Genomic DNA, 25,601 nt, shown 5'->3' with positions numbered 1-25,601 from the left:
ACAATGCAAATGAAAACACAGGCCAACAACCGTAAAAATACAACTTCAACGTACCATATCAACATTTCTTAAGGTAACTGACGACAGTGACCATAATAAAATCGAATTAAAAGTTCAATGATTATATTACATAATTTAAAACTTTGATGACCAAACTACAAATATACTAAAAGTTCGATAGCTATTTATATAGTTTACCCGGAAATATACATCAAAACTATAAAGATAACAATTTTCATAAACTTCAAACTTGACTCATACCTTAAAAAAAAAAACTCATTAATAAATCCTTCCGATGAAAGTATTTTCAAATATAACTGTCATTAAGTGACCTTAGTGAGTTCAGAGTTCAAATGTAACCATATAAGGTACGTGTAGGTATGTTCCTCTATAGTCGAGAATAACTTGGCTGTTTGGGGAGGATTGAAAGTTTCCGGCCGGAAATATATATAAAGCTGATCATTTTAAGGGCAGAAGGATGAACACGGTGATTGATTTTATTCAATTGAAAGAAGAAGAAGAAAAGGACCTAAATTGGAAAATGCTGGAGATAAAAACATCAAATAAAATATGCAAAAGATCAAGATACCAACAGTAGAAAACAAGGAACTTCCTAGCTTGCAACAACCCTACTACATTCCCATCTCATGTGATCTTAAACCTCCGGTACTGCTTCAAATTTCACCGACGCCCTCTTCACATCCTCATCACCGCCCGGTGCTGCTGGAAGTATCACAGCTTCATTCTGTGCATTGATGAAACGCCTTATCCTCTCCTCCGTTACACCGAATGCAGCCGCAAGCTCCGGTGTGTTGAAAGTATGAAGAAGGGAGTTTGCACCAACAAGGAACTGAGGCCTGTTCTTGAGTGACGATGTTGTGAACCCGAAGAACTCGAATGGACTCGACCGTGATGCTAGTTGACAGAAAGCAAAGTACCTTGGTACCCAAAACACATCCCCTTCTCTTACCTTGGTATCCATGCCTAATGTCCCATTTGGAAACACAATCTGGATCCTACCACTTCCCCTCAACACAATCCCATACTCTGATGCTCTTGGATTCATATGTGGTGCCATCATTGATCCCTGAAATTGCAGACCAACTTATAAACAACTATCCACAAAATTTGATATGATCATTACATGGATTGAGTTAACAACTAGGGATGGACGAAAATTTCGGGAATTCTCTATTAACAACTATAGAGATAGATTACCGTATAATTTTATAAGATGGTCTCCCTAGCATAAAATCATGTATTTGTCTTGTTCACAACTATAGAGATATATTACCGCAGTGAGATTGACAAGGTAAATGCCAGTGCCATGGTCTTTGAGAGGTTTATAATCAGATCCATCGACCGCAACACTCCATCCGTAGTCATTCCGGAAATCAGGGCTTTTCTTGTAGATGTTGTATGAGTCAGGGGCTTTATCCTTAAATAAATTCCCTTCATTCTCAGAGAACATGCCAAAGAGACTCCACCATGACCATTCTTTCACTTGTTCAACTTCTCCTTGGACCATTCTCTTCACTTGCATCAGTCTATCTTCCTCTTTAAGTTGAGACAACTTGGTCCAAATGCTCGGTGCATGAGCCGGTGCAATATGCACAATTGGCCCCTCTTGTTGCCTGCTCAACATTTCCGTCAATCTTGAGACCGAGACCTGTAATTATGTGCATATTATGAGAACACAAAGATCATCTGAAAGCTGGTTGTACAGATAACATGTGTTATTGCTTACATTGAAGGCTGAAGAAAGAGTTTCAGGGCTAAAACCAGCAAGGACAGATGCCGGATAAGTTCCTCCGCCGATAAAGAAAGACTGCATGCAATCCAGAAATTCAACAATCTTGATGATGATCACTTTGAAGAAACCAAGAAAATTCTTACCTGAAAAGTATCCAGATTTAAACTCTCGGATGGATCAATGCTGCAGATGATGTGAAGCCTTTGCCCCTCACCAGGGTTCAAAATGTAGAACGTTGAACCAGCAGGGATGGGAAACACATCTCCGATCTTCAGTCGCCTCTCCACCATCTCGTCTTTGTAAATGCAGCCAACCCTGGCTTCTCCTGCATCGATTCCAATACCCATCGGCATAGTATTAAATTAAGGCCACAACGCATTATAACGAGTACTCTATCATAATGTTTTTCAAGGTTACCAAAAAGTACATAATACATACCTGTACGAACGAAGAGGATCAAACTGGAATCAAGATACTGGGGAATGAAAAGGGACTGAGGCTCCATGGTAATGAACCCAATGTGCAATGGTTTCTCAATAATCCTCCCTCCGAGGCTTCTCACCACCCTCATTTCTCCGGCATCGGTTCTGATCACACGCGTTGATCTTCGCATTAAAAACATGTCCTCGGCGCGTCGACCACCTTCTCCTTCTTCTCCACTTTCCTCCCTTTCTCTTTCTTTCCGCCTTTGTTTCTCGCCTTTGTACCCCGTTGCCACTGTCAACGCATGGCAGAGAACGAGGGCTAGCAGCAAAAAGGTCACTCCTTTACCCATTTTTGGCTGTGGTTTGCTTGAAGTTGGTTTCGTTTTGAGTTGAAAAGGAGGAGTATATGTAGAGGAGAGGAGAGGTTGAAGGGAGACGCGTGGAATCCATGCATGGCTTGAGGGTGTAGGTGGCGGATTACAGTTTAGACACAGTTGAAATCCAAATCAGGTAAGATATATATATATATATATAACACAAATTTATTATCGTTTATAATTTATATATACACATTTAAACTCTCGTCTTTTATAGATAGAAACACATTAAATATTTGAATATGTTTAATACTTATATTCTATTATATATTATATAATAAAATGGCTGTCCCTTTTTCCCATATAAGTCTTTCGGGTTTTTTTTTGGTCTTCCTCTTTATCTAATCTAAGGTTTTCGAAGATAGTTTTCAACTACAACTCAGAGTAATGATTTGGAGTGTGCTTGGTAGGAAAGAAAATATGAGAAAATTAAAATGAGTAAATTGAACATTTTTCATACTGATGTGAACAAATAAATCATTTAAATTCAAAAAAAATAAGAAGAAAGAAAATAAAATAGGGATATGAGTTAATTCAAAATGCGTAATTTTCAAAACTTAGTCTTTTCTCTTCTTTCTTTTGAACTCTACCAAACAATGAATAAAAAGAATAATTAATTTTTTTTATAAAAAAATCATCCTATAACCAAACATATCAAAGTTTATATTTTTTTTCGGTTTAGTCATCAATACCTAATATATTATTCGATTATTTTATATTTGATTTTTGTAAAATCATATTATGAGACGATTCTACTAACTCAATTTTCTTCATTCGTAAATGTCAAGATTCAAACTCATAACTTTGCTTAAAAAATATAATGTTTCATCCCACTAAACCAATTAATTGTTGGTATCAAAGTTTATAATTTAATCCTTATTAATGCTTCTGGTTTTTTATAATCAGGGGAGGAGCAGGACTCGAACGCTGAATAAAAGATATCAATATCACTTAATCATCAGATATTAATATAGTGAAGGATTCAGAAATATTTTTAAAATAAGTACACATGCATTAATAATATAAAGTTTTCGTATGGAATTGACACAAATAACAACATATCTGATCCTATTTATTTCAATTGTAGACAGCCAACATCTTCAAAAACTTTCTAAGATTTCAATCCCGTAGACATAAGAAAATTTTATTCTTCCAACTTTTTCTAATAACAATGGAACAAGCCTATGCTATATACAATCTTACACGTCAAAACTAACCTATTGTAGAAAACTTTGGTATCTCAATCTGTCTTTAAATCACCCTGCACTTCTGCATCATCCAATGCTGTTTGTTCTACTTCTATGGTATTGACGACAGGGAGCGGTCCTTGTGGAGTTCCGAAAAGTGTGGTAAATATCTGTCTATGGCATTCGTCGCAAAAGTATAAATACGTAAAATGACCCTCGTATGGGAGTTTATGCACCGCAGCACTTGGCAGAACCCTATGAACGAAATCGGTCATCGAAGGTGGGACAACTTTATCGTCCATCCCCTATATGAAACCAGAAAATTTGGTAAATAAAAGAAAATATAGTTCGATTAAAGTTTCCCTGAGAACGGTAATCCATGTCTTGCTTTGCTCTCAAACTGCAAAATAAAACCATAGCTACTAGGTTAAAAGCATACCAGGACACCTACAATATCGGATATATGAAGTTTATATCTGAATGCTGTTTCATCGGTGATCTTATATGCCGAGGCTTTGTTACTCACACTCAAGTTTGAGTGTCAGGTACGAGTATGTGCTGGAAATAGAGGTTGAACACGGGTGCTTCAAGAAAAATGAAGTGTTCGAACCTGAAATAACTTGGTGCCAGGGTACCATGGTCCATCTTCCACAAAGAAAGTTTGATGTACTATGCCTAGAGTACTCTATGGATTAGCCCTCTACGGTTTGAGCAAATACCAGATGTCTTGCCCTTTTTAGTACGAGGATTCTTTTTTATAAAACTGAGAAATAGGATTTGGAAAAACGTTGCTCCGAAAAATTATTTTAGCACGACTACAAGAATCCAACATGTAGAAAACAAGTGGAATATGGTAATCATTGGCAACAAATTAACCACAAAAGCAAAGGAGAATAAAAACCTGTAAAGCAAATAGCTTCACGGCTATCACATGATATCTCACACTAGCGGACAACAATATATCAGTAAATCCATAATGCTACATGAACAGGAAAAAAGTGTAGCAGAACAGTTAAATACAGCAACAATGTATTAATAAAAGGTGGAATCGATGTTTACTCGGACTAGAGTGTTTGTGCGAGCATGTATTTTCTGAAATTGGTACGCTCATATTTTAAAAGCTTTTCCGTGTTTCTGGAGGGTCATTGAAGGATAATATACCCATATCCACGTATAAGTATGAGTCGGACACAAACGAAGGATATGAGAACTTTAAGAAAAATGAAGAGCCGGAGCAAAATTGGATGAAATTATACCTGCCATATATGTATCGGACCAAGGAAACCAGTATATTCTTCCTCAGATCCACTTAGCAAAGACTTGATCACATGCAGGATGCCTTTCCCTCTCTGTTTCTTCTGCAATTTGAGGTCTGCAAGGCTGAATCCACAATTAGAGACTTGCAATACAGCTTCCTCCATGAAAGGTTTTGCATTTCCTTGTCGGATTGATTCTTCGACATCCCTTTGCCAGAATTCTTCATAGATAGGGTCTTCTATCAAAGCCCTATCCTGGAAAGACGAGAAATAAAAATTTAGAGTACATGTTCAACAAGTGCGATGCTGAAAAGAACTAGTAACTTGCTTATAGTATCATATATTTCCACATTCAAGAACATGGAATGCTCTTCAAAACAAAAAAATTGTATATGATGCACTGTACTTAATCGGTTTCTGGAACCTTAGAGTTCATAGTGAACAAAACCACTCACCCTTCTTCCCAGCGTCAATGCTAGCCATTGATCAATCTGACCATGTTTTCCAGAGAGAAAGCTTTGCCTGTAGAAGTAAGATAGAAATTTAGGAAACCTTCGAGCCAAAAAGTACATAAATTTCCTTTTCCGAGTCCACTTTTCCCAGGCTCCATATTTTCCCCTCTATTCATCAGTGGATCATAGGGATTAACCATTGGAGCAAACATAGCTGCACCTGCAAAATTAGCCATGGTGAATCAAGGACGATTAATTCTCAGTCGTAAGAACTTAAGTTGCTGCAGTTAAATAAAATTAATACCTGCAACTCTATCCGGAATATATCTGAGAGCAGCCCAGGCATGCAAAACTACCAGTTGAGTATCCAACTACCCAAAACTTGTCACTAATCCCAAGGGCATTTGCTAAGAACAACATATCCGATGCTGATGACTCAAGGTTCCGATACGGGTGAGGATCACTCTCACCAAAACCCGGAAGATCATATGTTAACAACCGCACACCAAATTCTTCTAGTAACGAAGCCTTAAGTCCAGGAATCCCTAGTATTTAGGGAGCAAAAAGACACAAACGGAGAAAATTAAGAGTGGAATTGTATGAACACATTTCGCTCAATAAAACCAAGTTCTTATATATTCGAACTTTTGTATCCCAAACCTGAAAGTCGGGAAGAAAGAAACGAATGAGGAACGAACATGGAAAATCTAGCTCTATCAGCTGGAACACCTTGCTCTCTATACGCCATATATCTACCATCCGGTAGAATTATTCGATCAGCGCTAGGAGGATGTATATACACTTTCTTCGCCGCCACTGGGATTGCAGTATCATACTCTATACTTACACTCAAGACTGCAAGAATGCTTCATTTTATCAGCAATTGATCAATGAAAAACACAATAAAAAGGAATGCATCATCTTGGTTAATCATCATCAGCCATCGAAATGAAAACATAGGCCGAGCAGTGGCAGTAGCAAAACATCCTAACAGATAATGTTCGATTGATTTTCATTTACACTAGACCAGACATGTTTGTGGGGGCAATAGAGTGAACAATGTTTCATATATAGAAACTTTTGAATTTGAATGTGAATCTTAAATCTAAAGAATTATTGCTATTAACCATGATTGATCTAGCCAAGAAAGAAATTAACAATACCTGCAAGAGCAAGAACAAAGACGAACAGAATTACAGACCAAGCATGCAAAGGATCCTTGTCTTCTGGAACCAAGTGCTCATTAAACGACCTTAGCCTCCTCAAAACATTGTCTTTAGGAACCTTGATTTTTCGACCCATGTAAGAATCCTTACCAAAATTCCTCACTAAAAACGAATCCTCTGTCACTAAACTCTGCCGCACAACATCCCTACACCCTCTCCCGAATTCCACGCTCATCTCAAGCAATCCCATCATAAATTCACGCACCATATCCTTAAAACTCGCCGCTTTATCTGATGGTGCTATGCCGGCGACGCTTGCTGTTCTGAATTGCTCCGCCCCATCGCCGACAATCATTTTTTTGGCCAAAAAAGAGGATGGAAAAGCTTGAACGTAACGCACAAGTTAATGGGGATCAATAGAAAAGGAGAGGTGTTGGATGCGGAAAAGGAAAAGTGGAGAAGAAAGGTTTGGTGTGGAGAAAAAGGTGGGAAATTTACAAAGAGTGGACAAATGGGTATTTTGTGAGTGATAAAAGGCATGTCCTGATTTTGTTTCACTTTTTACCGCTAGTAAGCGATGGACGATGGACGTGGGTTGGGTTTCATGTCAATCTCATCTGAAAATTTTATATCATCCCAATCAAATTTAATTTGACTTGAATTTAAAATACTTTTATTTAATCTCAAATTTAATCTAACTTTTGAGATAAAATATGATTCGACTCTAATAATATAAAATTATTAATTTTATTTAATAAAATATAGACTTAATTCAAAATAAATAATATAAAAAGAGACATTGTTACAATTTTTCTTAAATATATATAATATAATTATATTATTTTCGGGTTAGATCAAGTAAGTTATTTTTATTATAAACACGGACCGAACCTTACCCGAACTTATTTTTTTTAAATTTTGACCCTATCAAATTGAGTCGAGTAGGGTTAAAATTCCGACCCGAACTTATTTTTTTAAAATTGTCCATCCCCAATAACAAGTAGGTTTCCATTGGTGAAAGCCTCAACTTCCTTTTAATTTCAAAGATAGAAATTTTTTATTTGGGTTGTAAGTGATACGAGAAGTTGTTTAAATTTAATTTAGTTAAATTTTAATTAATAATCTATTTGAATGGATTTATTTTGAGTTTGAATTCGATTTAAAATTTTAATAAACTAAAGTATATTATTTGATATTTAATTTGAAAAGCTCGTAATTTGTAAGTAATTCAAAAAAATAATATTTATTAAAATTTTAATTTTATAAATTAAATTGTTAATAATATTATATTGTATTACTTAGGGATGGGCATGAGACCCGAACTCGACGGGTCTTTTATAAAAAAATCAGGTTCAGGTCGGGTTTTTTAAAGGTGATGTTCAGGTCGGATCGGGTTCTGGTTTATGGTGAAAAATACCCGACCCGATCCGATCCAAAAAAAATAATTTTACCTTATATATTTAGGAATAATTACAATAATGTCACTCTATATATTTTTTTCAATTAAATCACTATTTTTATTAAATACAAATAATATTTTTTATTAATTCAGGTATGGCCGAATCGAGTTCATATTTTATTTAAAAAAATCGGGTCGGTGGAATGTATATATTTTTCGAGTCGGGTGAAGAATATAAAATTTTTGGACCGGATCGAGTTGACCGAAATCCGACTTATGTCCATCCCTAATATTACTTTTATATGCAATAAAGTTTTCATATATTTAAATTTCATATTTATGTCGTGGGCTTGTTATGGACATCCTCGGTTTGAATCCAAGTATAGCCCTATAAGAAACCAACTTTCATCTTATTTTATAAGTAATTATATAATAATGTAGCATCATTTTAATAATCTTTTCGGTAGTGTCTGTTCGGACAATTTTTTCGTTTATTAATAACGTATACATATCATGCAAACACAGTTACTCGAACTCAATACTTTTATAGAGAATAATACACTTCTTTACCATTAAAATCACTCAATAAATTCAAAGTCTCTTTTCTTTTCTGAAAGAAATATAACATTTGTTGTATCTGTGTAGGTTGTATTTATTCATTTGGCTATAATGTAAGTATCTAACGTTATAAATGTTATCATTTTAAATTTTTGGTATGCCAAGATCGTTAAAAAAATCATTATCTAACTCGTGTTTCATGTATATTTTTTTGAAAATTTTATTTAATAAAATTATTGTTTAAAACCTTAAAATATTTTAAAACCTAAAAGAAACCAATTTCTTAAAATCTTTTACTCTAATTCTTTTTACTACTGTCAGTCATCTCCGACCATCCATCTATCGATGAACGATCATCCATTTGTCGTCAATCACTCGTTAACTTACCATCACCCTTTTTATCTTCTTAAATCCTAAATCCTCATATCTTTAAATTTAAGTCTTTGATCCTTGAAATCACAATAATGAAAAGTAATCGTCGGCTGCCCTTAATCTAAAATAGATTGCCGCATTTTCATTTGCTTTCATTCTTTCAATTGTTAAAATAGTTAGTTTTAGGGAGGGGTGAGGGAGCGAAATTTTTATTTAATTTTTTTAAATAAAAAAATTATTTTAATTTTAAAAAAATAGAAATATAATATGCATTAGATAATATTTTTTTACGATTATCACGACATAAACATTTAAAATGGTAACATTAAACATATATATTGACCGAAAAATTAGACATTTAAATTAAAAAATATAATGTATACATTTAAATTTTAATTTAGACACTTACATATTTTATATTAAGCCGTTTTAAAACGTACAAATGATCATAAAATAATCGAAAAGGGAAAAATGAATGGAGCACAAAACAAGGTGATCACCCAAAGAGCACATGATTGGTGTCAGATTTGAGGAATGCCACCATATCCTAAGTGCTCACGTGGTCCAACTCCTGCTCCCACTAATTCCTTAATTGTTTTATTTTATTTGGACCGACTCACGTAGTATATCTAATTTTGATGAGTGAATTTTCTAACAAAAGATTTCTACATATATAATGACTCAAGTTCGATATATTGCTTAAACGATATCAAACTACTTACTCCTTGAATCGATCCCTATTGGTACCTAATTACTTAATTTGATACATATTACTATTATCAAATTTAAATTCATCCCATTATTTAAATGTTACAACATACTCAACCCACTTAAATAAAATATTAAGAATAACTGTGATAAAATATACTATCTGTTAGTAGATATTTTTCTATTGTTTGCATTATTTAAGTTTTATAAAACCATTATTTTTAGGATTAGAATTAAAAGAATAAAATAGATATGAAAGGTCAAAGTACATTCACATTAATAGTATTTAAAATATGTAATTTCGCTAAAATTTTATTAGGAAAAGAAATTATGAAACAAAAACACATTATAAACGACCACTACTAAAAAAAATTCTTTAAAACATTGTAATATGAAATCATCATAAAATAATCCATCCATTTTATATATAAAGCATTTCAAAAGAGTTTACAATTCTGAAGCTTCGTAATGATAGTTTATAAAACAATTTCAAAACATACGTACCAAGGGTTCACATACCGAATACAAGTACTAAAGGTCTTATGGATACATATACCCACTACAATATTCAGAGTTGTACCCTGAAAACATATGTTGGGATCTTACAATAATAGTGCTCCACAAACAAATAAAATATACCAACTTGCAAATGAAAATATATGGACATTAAGCTTCAGAAACCCAATAGTATATCATTAATACAATGATCATATCATAAATATAAGCAATATCATGCCCTTCAAGAGTAAATGGAAGTCGTTTTCTGAATTTAAAGGCAGTTAAGGTCACCATAAGTAGGTTGGTTTTAGTCATCTACCATGGGACATACTCTTTGACCTTCCATTTAATATAATAATGCCCCTCATTAAAGGGTTAGACTAGAAACAACATTCAGATTCCATTCAATTTTTATTCATAGTAGCTTATCGCATCTAGAAACTAAGATTTTCAAAAGGTGGTGTGTGTGTGAATAACAGAGCGAATAGTTACGTTGTTCATTCTTGTGTTCCTACCTTCCAAATTAGGCCTGTAAACGAACCGAACGCACATGAACGGAGATATGTTTATGTTCGTTCATTTAATAAATAAACAAACAAATTTTTTTTTGTTCATGTTCGTTTATTAAGGAATATAACTTGTTCATATTCGTTCATTTAATAAATAAACGAACACGAACATAAACGAACACGAACATAAACATTGGAGACCCTACCTAGGGGTGTCAACGAGTCGAGCTCGAGTATTGTTGAGCTCGACTCAAACTCGAAAACTTTCAAAGTCAGCTCGACTCGACTCGAAAACTCGCGAGCTTAAAATTATCAATCTCGACTCGAACTCGAAATATAATATTGAAACTCAACTCGAACTCGAAAAGACTCAAACTCAAAAAAAAAATTAAGAGCTCGATTAAAATTCTAGACTCGAGCTCGATTGAAGCTCGATTTTGAGCTTGATTCAAGTTCGACATTGCCCCAAGCACAAAGATGCTTAAACCTATTCTCCCCATCTTCTTTTATATAACTTACCAACCTCGAGCTGCTTGTTTGCTACTGATGTGGGATTGCATAACGTTCCTCCACTTTCTTTCTTCCTCTCTCCTTCAACAACAGTCGAGATGAACACAGATTGTGTTTCATGTGATTGCTGACCTTAATCCTTGGGGATCAAACAAACATGTCCTTAGCTTCGTGCTATGTAGAAGTTGAAAATTGGGAGATGAGAGAAGTAGGTTGGTTTATTGTTCACACCAACTCATACATCAAAAACCATTCTTTCTCGGCTGGCTAAACTTCCATATCCGGATGGCGCACAAAATTTGTTTGATGAAACGCGTTAAAGAACTTCTCAACCTATGGAATAAGGCCTCACCATTAGTGGGTTCTTGAGTTCAAAGTAAGCTGACTTGAGTTGTTGATTGATCACTATTTACTTGTAAAATCGAATACTCCATTATATATGAAAGAAAAGAAGATTATTTGAGTAGAAGAAACGGTACTTAATACTTAACATCCCTTCCGAAATCCATCACCTTTGAACTTGGTTTCGAAAGCAACAGGTTTCTGGGACTCCTCTTTGCTCATCCGATAACCAGCAGGTGGCACAGTCACATAAGGTTCCGGCGCAGTGGATGTTGACGATGCTGGGTATGCATCTTATGGATCGTTAAAAAAGAACTTAACCATGTTAATATTGTTGGGTTTTCCAAATAAAATTGGGTTAATTATGGAGTTGGTCATCAGCATATCATATTAATTAATATTTTTAAGATACTTACAAATTGGTCACCAAAATTGATTTAAGAAGATTGGGTTAAACATAAATGAATGAACATAAACGAACATAACCGAACGAACATAACCAAACGAACATAACTGAACGTTCACGAACGTAAATGAACGAACGAGACCTATGTTCATGTTCGTTCATTTAATTAAACGAACACAAAATATTGTTCATGTTCGTTCATTTAATAAATAAACGCACATAAACGAACTTCCCGCCGCACGGTTCATGAACGGTTCGCTGAACGTTCAGTTCATTTACAAGCCTATTCCAAATTCCATAAACTCGTTTGCTCTCATCTACACATTCCATAAAAAAACTTCACCTTCTTGAACACTGAAAAATGGTGATTTTTTTTACTGCTTAAGATGGACCATTTCTGTCGACTTCACTGCTCTTCATCCATTTTCAAGACTTATAAAGCATAAATGACAATATTCAGAATACTATTTGTGCTTGTATCCCACGATTTCAAAGTCTTTCGATTGCATTTAGCTGTAGTAGTCAGTGATTGTGTGGGAAAAATTTGACGAAACCAACACACCCACTGGCCTAAACCGTGTGGGCCTTTTTAAATGTTTAATAACCAGAAATTATGAATGTTCGGCTGAGTTGAGATGTGGGATACGTGTATGTTAAAAGCCATGCCCATGTGAAAGGGTTTATGAGATTTCCACTAGCTTTTGTTGGGGGGTTGATTTCACGAGAGCCACGCACCATTTATTCGGTGCACACAACTTGGGTTTATCATCAATGTACGAAGGATAAAAAATCTTTTTTTATTTTATTAAAGAGAGGTGTTCTATTATTAAGGTAATTGGAAGGATTTGAATTTACTCAAGATAAAACAACATGAGCATTTCTATTCACTCGATCAATTAGTAGATTTATTATATATTCAATTATTTAAATTTAAAATATATATATTTGAAGAAAAAATCATTTACTTTTTTGAATTTTTAGAGTTCGTGGTGATCAATTTGAACACTAGTTGGGTATGAATGACTAATCTATTTAATTTGTTCCCCATGAATAAAACCAAAATCAAAGGTACACGCGGCGAATGCCTCTTTGATGACACTAGCAGTGGGAGTAGTGGAGAAGAGCAATGTCAAGAATATTGGCCAATCCTAACCTACTTCACACCACAACGTTAAGATGTCTAATATATATTGATATTGTAAACCAAAATTTATATCATTTAATTTTTAAAGTCAAGAATTATACATTGGTTTTAGTGATAAAAAGGAAAGATTATTCTTCTTAAAAGATTCGGGTTCAAGTAGCTGAATTTTCAGGGGGTGTGTGCACTGTTAATAACTAAGAAGATTACGAACATATACTATCTTATATAAACTAAAATTCACTCAACATATGTATAAGACAATTTTCTATAAAAGTAACATTTTAAAAGTTATTATCGTATGAAACTCATCAAGTGGTCTTAATGATAAAAGAAAATATTATTATTTCTAGAGGTCCTTAGTTCGAGCAGTTACATCTGCAGGATATATGTATGTTGTCAATTGATTAAGAAAATTCTAAACAAATACTATCTTATAATCACCCAAAACTATTAAAAAAAAGTTATCATATAATCTATTATAATTAATAGGATAACATATGTTTTAATACGATGGTAGCTTGAGACTTGTTATCCAATGTGGTATCCAAAGTGGGGAACCATTAACTGGTAGATAAGAACGTACATATGGTTTTATGTTTGAGGTGGATTTTTAAAATTTTAAGAGGATATATACTTATAAAATTTTAAGGAGTAAAAATAAAGTATCAATTAAAAATTAAAAAAAAAATTAAAATATATATTAATTTAAAATTTTTAAAAGACGATGTAAATCCTTGCTCCTTTTTCATCTATCCATGATGGTAGATATAGACATTGTGGGTTTCTGTGGGAGGTGGCAACAGCAACCCTAATTATGAATTAAACCCACAACTGATTATTTTCAATGACTTGTGTACGTGTCCTTTTTGCTAAGGCTGGCCATCAAGAAGTAGTTATGTGTGGACCACAAGGGTTTCATTTTTCATAATAATTATATTAATTTAATATACAATACATAATTATTTGAAAATCTAGATTAATTCATTAACATTAGTTTTGACATTGCAATTGTAAAACATTTCTAGAAATTTAATATTATTTTACCCGTAAGTGTTAGACAGTCGATATAGAATTTTATAAAAATAAAATAAAATAAAATAAAAGATTGAAATGGTTTGCTTATGGAAAAATAAATGTGAAAGGAATTAGATGACATCTTATTGATATTTGGATTCGTTATTTTTTTAAATTTTCACTCTCAATAATTTAACCAATTAAAATTATTTAAAATTTTATAGACTTAATTATTTAAACTTAATATTTTTGAAAAAAATAATAATATTTCTTTTAACTATTGATATCGTTTGATAGATTCATCTTATTATTTTAATTTTTAAAATCACTATGTTATATGAGTTTTGAAATGCTTTCTTTCCCACACCTAATTTTTCCAAAGCAAATTTATTGTCCGTTTATCATTGAATAAAGCCAAAAGACAATGTAAAGTCATAAACCTAACGAAACTAATTGAAGAATTTGGCAAATGGACAAAAGTCTAAAAGAGATATATGTTTGAACAAATGATGTCATGTTTCGTACTATATGATCTCACTCTTCTACTATAAAAATAACACCCTTCCTATGCACAAACAAACCCCCACATCGTCGTCGTCGTCATCCATCTCACTTTGTACCCTAAAAACCCATGTTTAAGATGGAACAAAGTGAAGTAGCAGCAACTCCTGCTGCTGCTCAATCTCTTTCGAGTTCAACATCTTCTCCTCCGACGTCCCCACCGGTTGTTATTAGCCCTTGTGCCGCTTGCAAGATTCTAAGGCGCAGATGTGCTGACAAATGTGTGTTGGCACCTTATTTTCCTCCTACTGAACCGATCAAGTTTACCATAGCTCATCGGGTGTTTGGTGCTAGCAACATAATCAAGTTCTTGCAGGTATAGTTTTTTGTTCAATCTTCCTTTGTAAACCCCGAGTGTGTGAAAATAACGGTAAAATAGTAGCGTCGGGTTCATGCGTTGACAAACGTGGCCAAAAATATTTATTAATAATGGGTTCCCCCAGGCCCCCACCTCCCCCTTTGGGTGCTTATTGCGTTTTAAACAACATTTTATCGACGTAGTCAAAGACATTGCATGTGGAAAGGATCTAAGGATGGCCATTTCACCCGGATCGGACAGCTTCCGATCCAATCCGACTAGATCTTCTATAAAAATTTAAATTTAAGTCGGTTTTTTAAAGACGTAGTCGAATAAGGTTAGATTCAAGTTTAAGGTGAAAAAAATCTGATCCGAGATAATAATATAATTATTCTTATATATTTAAGAAAATTTATAATAATACTCATTTTTTTTCAATTATGTTCTTATATTACCTAATTCTCAGGAACTTCCGGAGTCTCAAAGGGCTGATGCAGTGAGCAGCATGGTGTACGAGGCTAGTGCGAGAATCCGAGACCCGGTTTATGGTTGCGCCGGAGCGATTTGTCAACTGCAAAAGCAAGTCAATGATCTTCAAGCACAACTAGCCAAAGCTCAAGCTGAAGTGGTCAACATGCAGTTGCAGAAAGCCAACCTTGTGGCCTTACTTTGCATGGAGGTGGCGCAGCCTCCGCCATCACCTCAATCGACTTCCCTGAAATCCATCGACGATTTCATCCGTAACAGCCCAAGTTTCTTGGAAGACAACAACTTAGAGTCATTATGGGAGCCTGAGGCTCTCTGGACATGACGATTGATGCTTTAATAATTCCTGAAGCATTGAAACTCTATATGTTATGAAAATATATAAGGTCCCATTGAATTAAACTCTTCCAACTCTAAACTACTGGCTCCAAAGAAGGAGAAGTTGAAGGAGATTAATAACTTAGTATTAGATGAAAGTTTAGGATCTAATCGCTTTGTTAAAGTTATGACAAAGTCGATTTTCTTGTTTTTTTTAGACTAAGCTCTCGTACATCGTAAATCTCGTCATTAAATTTTAGAGATAAATTCTATTCGATTTTTTAATAAATTTATGGGAGATTAATCATGTATTTCAACCAACAACTAGTTGGTCTAGTGGGATGAGACACTAGGTCCTTTAAGTAATGTCAGAGGTTCAAATACGGTCGCCCTTGCCTCTACAATACCCGATCTGGATTAGTCGGTTAATATATCGGATAATTCGTTTTATAGTTGTTTATTAAAGAGTTTTTAGTCTAATTTATTGACTACAAGATTTATGCTTGTAATTCAAGACAATCGATCACAACGTAATTCAATGTTAAATGTCTGAACAACTCATTTAATATGATTACTTACATATTTTTACTCTTTTTGCTCAACTCAGCCACTAAGCCTATAAATATAGAGACCCTTCTTCCGTTTAATAAACAACAAAACAATCAAAACCTCTCATTATCTCGTAATGTTTTGAGCTTTCTCTCTTATTTATTGATTGATTTTTTCCTAATAAATTAAGAGAAACTCCTCCTATTTCGAGAAGAGCAATACCTATGATTTCCACTTTGGTGTATAATATATGTAGGATCGTATTAATCTCAGGTGGCAGTGTCCAATTTAAAGTTTACACTAATCAGAACGATTTTGTTTCAAAGACAATATTTCATTCACGACACGGTCAAAATTCTTAATTACTTTGATTTCAATAAGTGCTAACAAATTCATTACTCTTCAACAAATCCTTTGCTCTTAAGGTTTGGAAGGTATGATTCACTATTATCAACTATCCATCCTTTAGTTTTAATATTTTCTCATCCAATATCTTTTTTTTAATTAATACACGGTCACACGAAAATTCATTAATTATTCGTTTGGTTTAGACTAGACTAGTTCAAAGGCTATCACTCAGCATGGTTAATATGAGTATTTATTGAACAATAAGCATGAATTGGAAAGCTCGAACAAAGATTTTCTTACATGCTCGCGCTCTTATGCTTCAACAAAACTCATATCTTCATTTAGATTCGGTTTTGGTAAGAGAATTAACAAAAATCCACCCCAAAATTAGTGGTTTCGTGTTCATTAAAATTCAAACTATAAAATTTAAATTACAATTGCGATCGCGTTTTAGGTTATATTATATTTATTATGATTGTACGATAATGATTTTAGGTTGTAGATAATGTAAATGTTATTACGATCATTATAGATGAGACAATTATCGTTATATACAGTCGTACAATAACAATATATTATATTTAATTGCCTTGACTTGGTTAACAAAATAAATTTGAAATATCAAAGGAAAAATGGGTAATAATTCAGATTTATGGTTAAAAACTTAAGTACTATGAAAGAAGTCTATGCCTTTGTCTACATTAGATGGCTCCATACCAGTTATCTATTACTGAATCAAGATCACAACCCACCGCCCTGTTGTTGTAGTTATTATTACCATCATCTTCAATGAGTTGCCACGGCAAATCCCATAAGTCTGATCCATTCTCAGGACCGTCTTGTTTCATTGTCGCAACTGTAACATCCGATGTTGTTGTTGTCGTGGTCGTCATTAGTGTTGAATCAATCATATCTTCATTATTGTAAAGAATCATGGTTTCCCCATTAAAACCCACACCGTTAACAACCTCCCCAAAGGTGTCATTCCCAAACCCATATGCTAGACCCTGAAAACCGTTGAAGTTTCCAAGGAAGACAGGGTCGGCTACTGAACCAGCAACGTTAAGGCTAGGGTTTCCAAGACAAGAAAGGTGGTCGGAATCATGATGGTCGTATTGTTGTTGGAGCCTAGCAAAGTTTAAGGTGAGATCATTGGTGGTGTCAATGGGGTTGGTATTGATCAGAGGGTTGGTATTGGGTTTCAATGTTTGATCTTGGATTCTCTTTGATGGTGATGAAGAAGAAGAAGAAGAAGAAGAAGAAGAAGAAGAAGATTTCTTGTTTTTCCTACAGCCGCCACCGACTGGAACATTCCTGAGAGTGCCACCTTTGGTCCAAAACCTCCTACAAGACTTGCACAAATACCTTGGCTGAGACTGGCTGTTGTTGTTGTAATAACAAAACTTGGTGTCGCCGGACTCACATCTCGGACACTTGACTGCCTCTTCTGGTTCTGGCCTTGCCTGTCCTTTTGAAGGGTTCCCCATCTCCTGCATTATTATTATAATTCAACCCCCCAAAAGTGAAAACTTTAGCCCAAATTGAAACAATTACAGAAACTTAAAGGATGTCAGCATGAATTAGTGAGAAATTTGAGGGTCAATCCGAAATAAAAAAAGAAGAAGAAATAACACAAGGAATATTACTTCTCATGGAGTACAACCGAATATTCAGACAAAACATGTACCTGGCGATGCCCTGTTGAAGGCAACGAAGCAAAGAAAGCAAAATTCAAGAAAGAAAAGAGAAAGAAGAGGCAATTATGTTTTAAGTGAGAAACAATATTACTGGCCTGGATGAGGTTTATATATATAAGTTTGGATGACTAATATATACGACTAGGTTAGAGCAATTAATGTTACTGACATACTTATTAAATATTATATTTTTACTGTTAATTCAGATTCTGTTTTGGTTTGAAGTAATATTAATTACTTTCCCATTTTAGAAATAACACGTCAAAGTGACAAATATATATAAATCTTTCTTAAATATTTGCTCACCAATCAAGAAACTTTAATTTATAAATAATACTTTTGAAAGATATAAAGAGAAAATACAATAATATACGATATGATTGAGTTGCACGCTGAGAAAACATAAATTTTAATTTAAAAATATTCCCCAAAATATATTTCTTAATAGCCATAGCCATGGAGATAGATAAAGAGGTGAGAGCCGAACCAACGCTTCTCTTTTCTTTAAAATAAAAAATTATGATATAACTTGAATTAAAGTAATGATTTGTATTCCATCAAAACTTCATTGAAAATTTGTTTTAATATATTATAGTATCATCGGTTGTTAATGATTCACCGTTTTTAATTTGGACGATGAGTCATAATCGAACCGAAGACCAAAGACCAAATCGATCCAGAAACATCAGGAGTATAGTCTATCGTATTAATATGTATAAAACTCGGACCCTATTTGAAGTACCGCAACCCATTGATAAAAGTGGACTGGGCCGTTTACATGTATGGGCATTTACGTAATTTAAAATAAAGCCCAGTCACGTGATCATCTGTCATCCTCCTTCCCGCTCGCCATTCGAAATTTTACTCAAAAGAAAGAAAGTCCAAAGTTCTTCGTTTGAAATTCGACAGGCTTTGAGAATTTCAGTTGAAAACTTTTAACTCCCAAATCTTCTGGCAGACCCCTCCAAATCCAATAATCACATCGCCTCATTAATTTCCTCGCGACTGAGAAAATCAGACAGTAATGGAGAGCGATCTCTTGGAGATCTCCCAGGAAGACACCGATTCCCTGCTTTTACTGCACCAGCAAACCCTAACGGACGCCATTTCCACCTTTAATCCTTCGTTTTTCTCTTGCTCCCCTCTCCATTTCCCTACATCTAATCCCAGAGGTCACTTCCTTCTTCTTCTTTTTTATGCGTTCTCTTGCCCTAGTGTTTGTTTACTCTTTTTTTTGGTAGATTTCGATCTAAATTTCAATGCCCTGCTTTTGCATTTTGCAGATGTGAAAGCGAAAAACCCTACCTCCTTTTCTCCCAACGTTAATAAAGAGAATTGACAATACTGAGCATAAATCTGAACTCCAAAAGTTAAGTTTAGAACCACAGAGAATGAAGAGGAAAAAGCAAGGTGGAGGTTATAATTTGAGAAAAAGTTTAGCTTGGGATCGCGCTTTCTTCACTGAAGAAGGTAGTTTTCATTTCCTTACTTTTTTTTTTTTGATTTGGGTTCGTTAATTGAAAGAAGTTAATTATTTTATGTAATTTGTTTGTTTTGCATTAGGTGTTTTGAATTCAACAGAATTATCTTTGATTAGTGGGAATTCTAGTAAGTTGAGTAGTGGGAAATTGTTGGCTATAGAAGAAGAACCGGGAGAATTATTATCCAGTGATTCACCGGATTTGCAGGCACTTGAAAACAATTTGTTTAAAGAGTTGCCATGCAATAATAGTAATACGAAGAGGCAAAGAAGATTGCGATTAGTAGCCTACGGAAGAAGAGTTCTGGTTCAGCCTCTCGGTCCGTGGTTAGTTAGGCCTTCTCCAATGTATATGTCTTTAAAAGTAGCTCCAATTTCTTTCTTTGTGAGATGAAAGCAATTTTTAATTTTGCTAATATGAATTTGGTCAGGTGAAACAAAATGTGCTTTCAGTTCATGACGTAAATAGAAGTGGTTCTAAGCGTAGCGGATGTCCAAGGCCTTTGATGTCTTCTGCATATCCTTTCTAGTTATTGTTTTAGTCAATTGTTAAGTAGTGGCTTATTTATATGAATGCTTATTTTCTTCATGTTTTCTTTATCTATTCGGATTTATTGAAGAGGTTACCTTGACTTTTCTGCACTCATAAAAGACCTGCAAATGTGAGCTCAACAAAAACAGCTGTTAAGGAGCCAAAAATTTCTAAATTACTTGCTCCAAAGTCAGATTCCTCAACTCCCAGGAGTTCTCCGAACTTAAACAAACAAAAGAGAAATCAAAGCGTTCAAGCAGGTAACAGGGCATATAATTGTTCTTGGACCAACTCCTTCTATTGTATATTTATGTTAAATTAATTTTTTTTGGGTTTAACCTACATTTGATGGTTTAGCTGTATCATGTTTATCTTTGTTTCTTCTTCACCCTCTATGGCTCTATTGTATTTTCATAATCTGATACATACACATTTTTGTCTGAATTCATATTTCACAATTGTTAGAGGAAATTTCATACATTTGTGTCTATGTGGTTTCTTTTCTCATACAGCAGTCAGTGCCCACAGAAGCATTGGGTTGACAAGTTGCAACAAAAGTACTAGAAGTACTCAAAATGATGCAAAATCTAGTCTTTCTAGTAGATCTCAAATTAGCAAATTGTGTGCTATACAGCCTAAAAGAAATGTGGTGAGACTTAAGCTTTTAGATGTCATTGTTTATGAAAATTTCTTGGAATTAAATGATGATTATCAATTTATGTTCCTTTTGAAACGAAGAAAAACTTACTTCTTATCTTCCATATATCTTTTTCTCTATACAGAAAAGCTCAGCATTGGCAACTCATTCATCAGCACAATCACAGCATCCATTAGTTACCAAGCCAGATAATGGCTTGAAGGTCAACCAAGATCCTGTTGCCGCTTCTGGTCATGGGTCTATTAATCATGAACCTGTTGTCAACAAAATTTCTTCTCTTCCTCAAAGTCATTGCCATATTGGTGGAAACACTCAATATTCACAGCCACAAATGACAAAACCATCTGGCTTACGGATGCCTTCGCCATCATTAGGATTTTTTACTCAGGTATGTCAACCTTGCTTATGTAGACAGTAAATTTTGATGTACTCGGGAACTTTTAGAAGCATCAGTGGGGGTTTTCCCCTTTCTCTTATTGATTATTGATTTCATTTGCAGTCAAAGACTAATGCTTCACAGAATATACAAAGCAGCACTAAAAAATGTTATAACCCAAAGCCTAATATTCCTAATTTGTCAAAGCTTGGTGTCTTAAATTCTACTTTTGAGATCCCCGCTCCATCCAAGAAAGTTCACGTAGTGGCCAGTGATGTATCAGCAATTGAAAATTCAAGGACTCCAAGCACAAAACCCTCTGTTCCATCAAATGCTAGTTCCTTATGCAAAGATGTCAGACCAAATTCAAGAGATAGTAAAATGCAGAGGGTGGAAGTGAATGTTTCTTGTAATTCTTACAATCATGAATTAACTAATAATCAGCAGCAATTGCAGACCATTGACGGCAGTCTTAAGCAGCAAACTGAGCATGTGGAATATCAGTGCAGTGAAAACAAGTTACTCTTGCAAAGTCAATCTTCCGAACAAGTGGAATTAGATTGGAAGAGGGAAAATCTTGTTATCCCCAGAAGTCTGAATCACATCGGCAGTGAATTCAAAGATCCCCATTTTGTCTCTTACCATGACCTGCAGGTAAAAAGTGGCTTGAAGGCTGATGATGCTGGCAACAAACTTTCAAGAAATGTACAGAATAATTCATTGACTGAAGATTTTGATCTCCTTCCACAGTTGCATTTTTGCAAAATGAATGGCAGTAACATAGATGGCTCTCCAATAGTAAACATTGACCAGATAAGCATTCATGATAATTATGAACGTTCAAGCAAACCAGCTGAAAACGAACATGTAAAACCTTGCACCTTTGAAGATGATCAGAAAACTAATGAGATTCAGAGACAACATATTAATGATGATGCCTTGCTCAAGGAAGGTGAGCCTTCAGAAGAATTTCCTAGTTTCAACAGTGTGACAAGTAAAGGTATCTGTCCAAATATTAGTGATTGCAATGCTAGTGATTTGAAAAGGACCAATGGTCTATTGCATTATGGAGACAGAATTCAAGGAAAAGATGGCACTGTTGGGGCTATTGATTTGAATCAGAAATCACATGTTGCAGATGCACAAAAGGAATCTCTTGAATGTAATTTACCTCTTGAAAGTAGCAGTTATCTTCTGAATGCGTCAGAAGCAGAAAATCTGCATGCACATGTAAATGGTGTGAATGAAATGCTAGTTGAACAGCCACTACTTCGTGATCCATGCATTGTAGTAGAGACAGTTTTCCAGGATGATTATGGATCACATTCAACTGATTGCCTATTACATGGAGAAATCTTCTCTTCTGACAATGTTGCCCGTCAAAGTGAACTAGAAAATTCCAGTGCTCCATCTAGGATTCCACCCGCACTGCAGAATTGTGTTCATGAGATGACTGAGGTGGTTGAGTGCTTAAATGCAGAGAATGAGGCTTCGGTTTCTACTGAGACACAGTGCAACCATGACATTGAGCTCCTTTGTGAAGCTAATTCATCTAAGGGATTAGAAAGGATCGAGGAAGACCAAGTAACTGGAGCAATAACTGCTTGTGATGTTGGTGTCAGCAATGACTTTCAAAGAAGTGGCAATCTGGATGCCAGAGAGATGGATGATTCCCATTCAATATCCCCCCTGGGCCTAGTAGATGCCATTTCAGACCCAGAAGACAACATCATTTCTTGTCATTTTAATGCAACAGGCATGCTTACTAACTCATTGATGGATATGCAAAATGATTGTGAAATTATTGCCCAAGATGAGCCGATACAGTCCTCCCTTGATGCTGGCAACACCTTCCTAGAAAATCCGATTCTAGAGGCATGTCATGACCTTTTCTCTGCGGAGAGAAAGACCCAGAAATTTGATTGTGACAATTGTGCACACGTGGGTCCCAGAAACATGTGTTCTTTTATACAGGCAGTGGAAGGTCCTTCTGATCTGTCTCAGGTGCGAACAGATGATCCAAGTGACGAGTGTGCTGCTGGAGATAATAAGACGACTGATGGATCCTTCAGCAAAGATGCATGCTCGCAGTCCTTCAATGATGGTATTTCATTTGAAAGCTGCAAAATTATCCTTTTCTCTTCAACCGAAAATAACAATTTTGCAGTAGTCGAGAATTTAAATAAACCTCAAGAGCTTCAAAATGCTGTCACTGTTATGCCAGAGCCAGGCAAATTTGGATCGTCTGTTACTGAGGAAATATCTAGTTATGTCAAGATTAATCTGTCAGATAACAACCATGATGGTTGTAATGATATGATCATGCCTGACAATGAACAAAGTGGCCAAGTAACCTCTTCGAATGTTGGGTTGTCTTCACTGAGCGAAGATCAAGTTTCTGGGGCAGAAAATACATGCAAGTCTCAAGCATTTTGCTCTTTGACTGAGGAATCAACCTCCTCAATCAAAACAAATCACATATCTTCAAATGGAAATTTCTTACAGGAAGAAGTCAACAGATTGGAGAATGATTTGTCACAGGAATTAAACAGATCAATGACCCATGTGGAAGCTACGGGTAGTACATCTTTGGTGTAAGCATCCTACTTTGATCAATCTATATCCACATTTTTCCCTTTGCTTTTTGAAAATTTTAAAGTTGTCAGTTTCAGAAAGATGATCAAGTGTGGCTTGTTTGATGGCAGTGAGGAAACTAGCAATGACAAAAAGCAATTTGCTCCTTTAGTAAAGCCCCCTTTGAACGCTGTTCCGTTTTCAGATGACTGGTTAGCTGCATTTGAAGATGCTGGAGAGGTAATCTTATCATATTCCTTTTCCTTTTATTTCGTGAGGTTTAAGACATGAAATTGCTTTCTTAATGAAGTATCATGATCAAGAGTATTATTAAGCAGTCTGTTTAATAACTAAACAAATTTACTTAAACTGTAAACTCAAAACAAAAAAAATCATTTTTGGCAAATAAAAGTGTTTAGCCATATATAATAATGCCTCTTCTGTCACTCAGGAAATTCTAACAATGAAAAGTGGTGCTGTACAAAATTCGCCCACGGACAAATCTCTACCAGAGCCTGGTCCATGGTCCCCGGTACAGTTCAACTTCCTTTAAAAGATTACAAATGCTATTCAGTGTTATCCCTCTTTTTTAATGACTATATTTGAAATTGACATGTAATCCATATCTAGCCAAGAGTTTAAACTTGACCTTGACGTGCTTTATTTTTTCCTTGTATGCTGTAAAAGCATAATGATTAAAGTGGTATTGTTGCTAACTCATATGAACCAATGATTTTGATATTAGTTCAGCAGCTAATAAATATTGTACGAGTCATTCTTCATAGATATGTTCTGGGACCTAAACCTTTGGCAAAAACGAATGTTATTTTCAGGTGAGAAAGAAAAACAATCAAGGAGTCGGACCGTTTGACTGCACAAAATACACCAACACAAAAGTACAGCCCGGTTTTGAATAACGGAGGCCAAAAGGTTTGCCTAACCATTCTTTCTTTTTCTTTTTCCTGCTAACAGATGTGATCAATTGTACTTTCACGCCACAACTAACAAAGGTTGGAAGGTTTGAAAATGCCAGAATTCTGGCACATCAAAACAACAAAAGATATTCAAACTTCTTTTGTTTGATGTTTTATTTCAGTCTGATTAGATTTTCAAGTAGACTTTTTAAGTGTCAATTTATGTATCTACTGTTAGGGATTGTCAACTTTGTCTTCCTTGATTTTGCCCCTGCCATTTCCTTTTTTATTATTTCAGTATTTTATGAAGGTACTAGCAATTGATATGGACTATATGCTGTAAAACTGATCTTGGAAAGTTCTACTTTGGTAACTTCCTATGATCTAGTAAATTCTTCTTCTTCTTTAACAAAGAAAAGTTTGGACAATGGGGAAAACAGTTCAGCTTGAAATCTGGAGCTTTTTTTTTTTTTTTTGAATAATAAAGAGGCTAGAGCCTTTACATTAGAGAGATACTAGTCCTATGGTGGGGTGGTCCGAGAATATCTTGGCTAAGAATGTTGTGAATAGCGGTTGGAGCTGACTGGAAGATGCATATTGAGCCATCATTGTTGACATCATTGATCAATTTGACATAAATTTGATCGATCTGGAGCTTTTTTAACGAAAAAAAAAGTAACTAAGAAAAAGATTTGCATTGGTATATTTTTATAATCATGTTGAATTTCATTTTA

The 25,601-nt window shown here is 34.8% G+C and overlaps 3 protein-coding genes, 1 long non-coding RNA gene and 1 pseudogene across 7 annotated transcripts; 2 read left to right on the top strand and 3 right to left on the bottom strand.

Moving 5' to 3' along the window:
• Positions 1-633: 633 nt before the first annotated feature.
• Positions 634-19,476, bottom strand: LOC120116406. The gene is made up of 3 exons (XR_005515545.1): positions 19,340-19,476; positions 12,198-12,201; positions 634-644 (listed from the first exon to the last, which is right to left on the bottom strand). It is a non-coding gene; the product is annotated as an uncharacterized LOC120116406 (long non-coding RNA).
• On the bottom strand, positions 656-2,528 carry LOC120116401 (vicilin-like seed storage protein At2g28490). Its single transcript, XM_039136914.1, has 5 exons — positions 2,192-2,528; positions 1,897-2,078; positions 1,748-1,828; positions 1,295-1,669; positions 656-1,087 (listed from the first exon to the last, which is right to left on the bottom strand). The coding sequence occupies exons 1-5, from the start codon at positions 2,526-2,528 to the stop codon at positions 656-658; spliced, it is 1,407 nt and encodes a 468-aa protein (XP_038992845.1).
• Positions 3,601-7,090, bottom strand: LOC120116399 (annotated as a pseudogene).
• On the top strand, positions 14,668-15,823 carry LOC120116404 (LOB domain-containing protein 1-like). The gene is made up of 2 exons (XM_039136915.1): positions 14,668-14,953; positions 15,402-15,823. Exons 1-2 carry the CDS (start codon positions 14,708-14,710, stop codon positions 15,744-15,746), a joined length of 591 nt encoding a protein of 196 aa, XP_038992846.1. The 5' UTR covers positions 14,668-14,707; the 3' UTR covers positions 15,747-15,823.
• On the top strand, positions 19,356-25,112 carry LOC120116397. 4 transcript variants are annotated; one of them, XM_039136907.1, is made up of 11 exons: positions 19,356-19,505; positions 19,617-19,803; positions 19,897-20,140; positions 20,245-20,330; positions 20,457-20,605; positions 20,858-20,994; positions 21,128-21,391; positions 21,503-23,973; positions 24,085-24,193; positions 24,405-24,485; positions 24,787-25,112. In XM_039136907.1, exons 4-11 carry the CDS (start codon positions 20,320-20,322, stop codon positions 24,868-24,870), a joined length of 3,306 nt encoding a protein of 1,101 aa, XP_038992838.1. In that variant the 5' UTR covers positions 19,356-19,505; positions 19,617-19,803; positions 19,897-20,140; positions 20,245-20,319; the 3' UTR covers positions 24,871-25,112. The 4 variants fall into 4 exon arrangements, with proteins under 4 accessions (XP_038992838.1, XP_038992839.1, XP_038992842.1 ...); XM_039136908.1 differs by having other exon boundaries at positions 19,364-19,803; positions 20,861-20,994; XM_039136911.1 differs by lacking the exons at positions 19,356-19,505; positions 19,617-19,803; positions 19,897-20,140; positions 20,245-20,330 and having other exon boundaries at positions 20,463-20,605; positions 20,861-20,944.
• The last annotated feature ends 489 nt before the right edge of the window (positions 25,113-25,601 follow it).

The sequence above is a fragment of the Hibiscus syriacus genome, unplaced genomic scaffold, assembly GCF_006381635.1.
Source record: "Hibiscus syriacus cultivar Baekdansim isolate YM2019G1 unplaced genomic scaffold, ASM638163v2 tig00110294_pilon, whole genome shotgun sequence".
Taxonomy (NCBI): domain Eukaryota; kingdom Viridiplantae; phylum Streptophyta; class Magnoliopsida; order Malvales; family Malvaceae; genus Hibiscus; species Hibiscus syriacus.
Note: the sequence above shows the minus strand (reverse complement) of the source record. Positions and strands in the feature narration are given on the sequence as shown.

What these genes read in the sequence shown, in the direction of transcription:
- LOC120116401 (XM_039136914.1), bottom strand. Translation starts at nt 2,528, where the DNA reads ATGGGTAAAGGAGTGACCTTTTTGCTGCTAGCCCTCGTTCTCTGCCAT. An exon ending in TAAATCTGGATACTTTTCAG is followed by an intron (nt 1,829 to 1,896) that starts GTAAGAATTTTC and finishes GATTGCATGCAG; the next exon opens with TCTTTCTTTATCGGCGGAGG. An exon ending in ACCTTGTCAATCTCACTGCG is followed by an intron (nt 1,088 to 1,294) that starts GTAATATATCTC and finishes CTGCAATTTCAG; the next exon opens with GGATCAATGATGGCACCACA.
- LOC120116404 (XM_039136915.1), top strand. Translation starts at nt 14,708, where the DNA reads ATGTTTAAGATGGAACAAAGTGAAGTAGCAGCAACTCCTGCTGCTGCT. An exon ending in ACATAATCAAGTTCTTGCAG is followed by an intron (nt 14,954 to 15,401) that starts GTATAGTTTTTT and finishes CCTAATTCTCAG; the next exon opens with GAACTTCCGGAGTCTCAAAG.
- LOC120116397 (XM_039136907.1), top strand. An exon ending in ACGGGTAGTACATCTTTGGT is followed by an intron (nt 23,974 to 24,084) that starts GTAAGCATCCTA and finishes GTTTGATGGCAG; the next exon opens with TGAGGAAACTAGCAATGACA. An exon ending in AGCCTGGTCCATGGTCCCCG is followed by an intron (nt 24,486 to 24,786) that starts GTACAGTTCAAC and finishes TGTTATTTTCAG; the next exon opens with GTGAGAAAGAAAAACAATCA.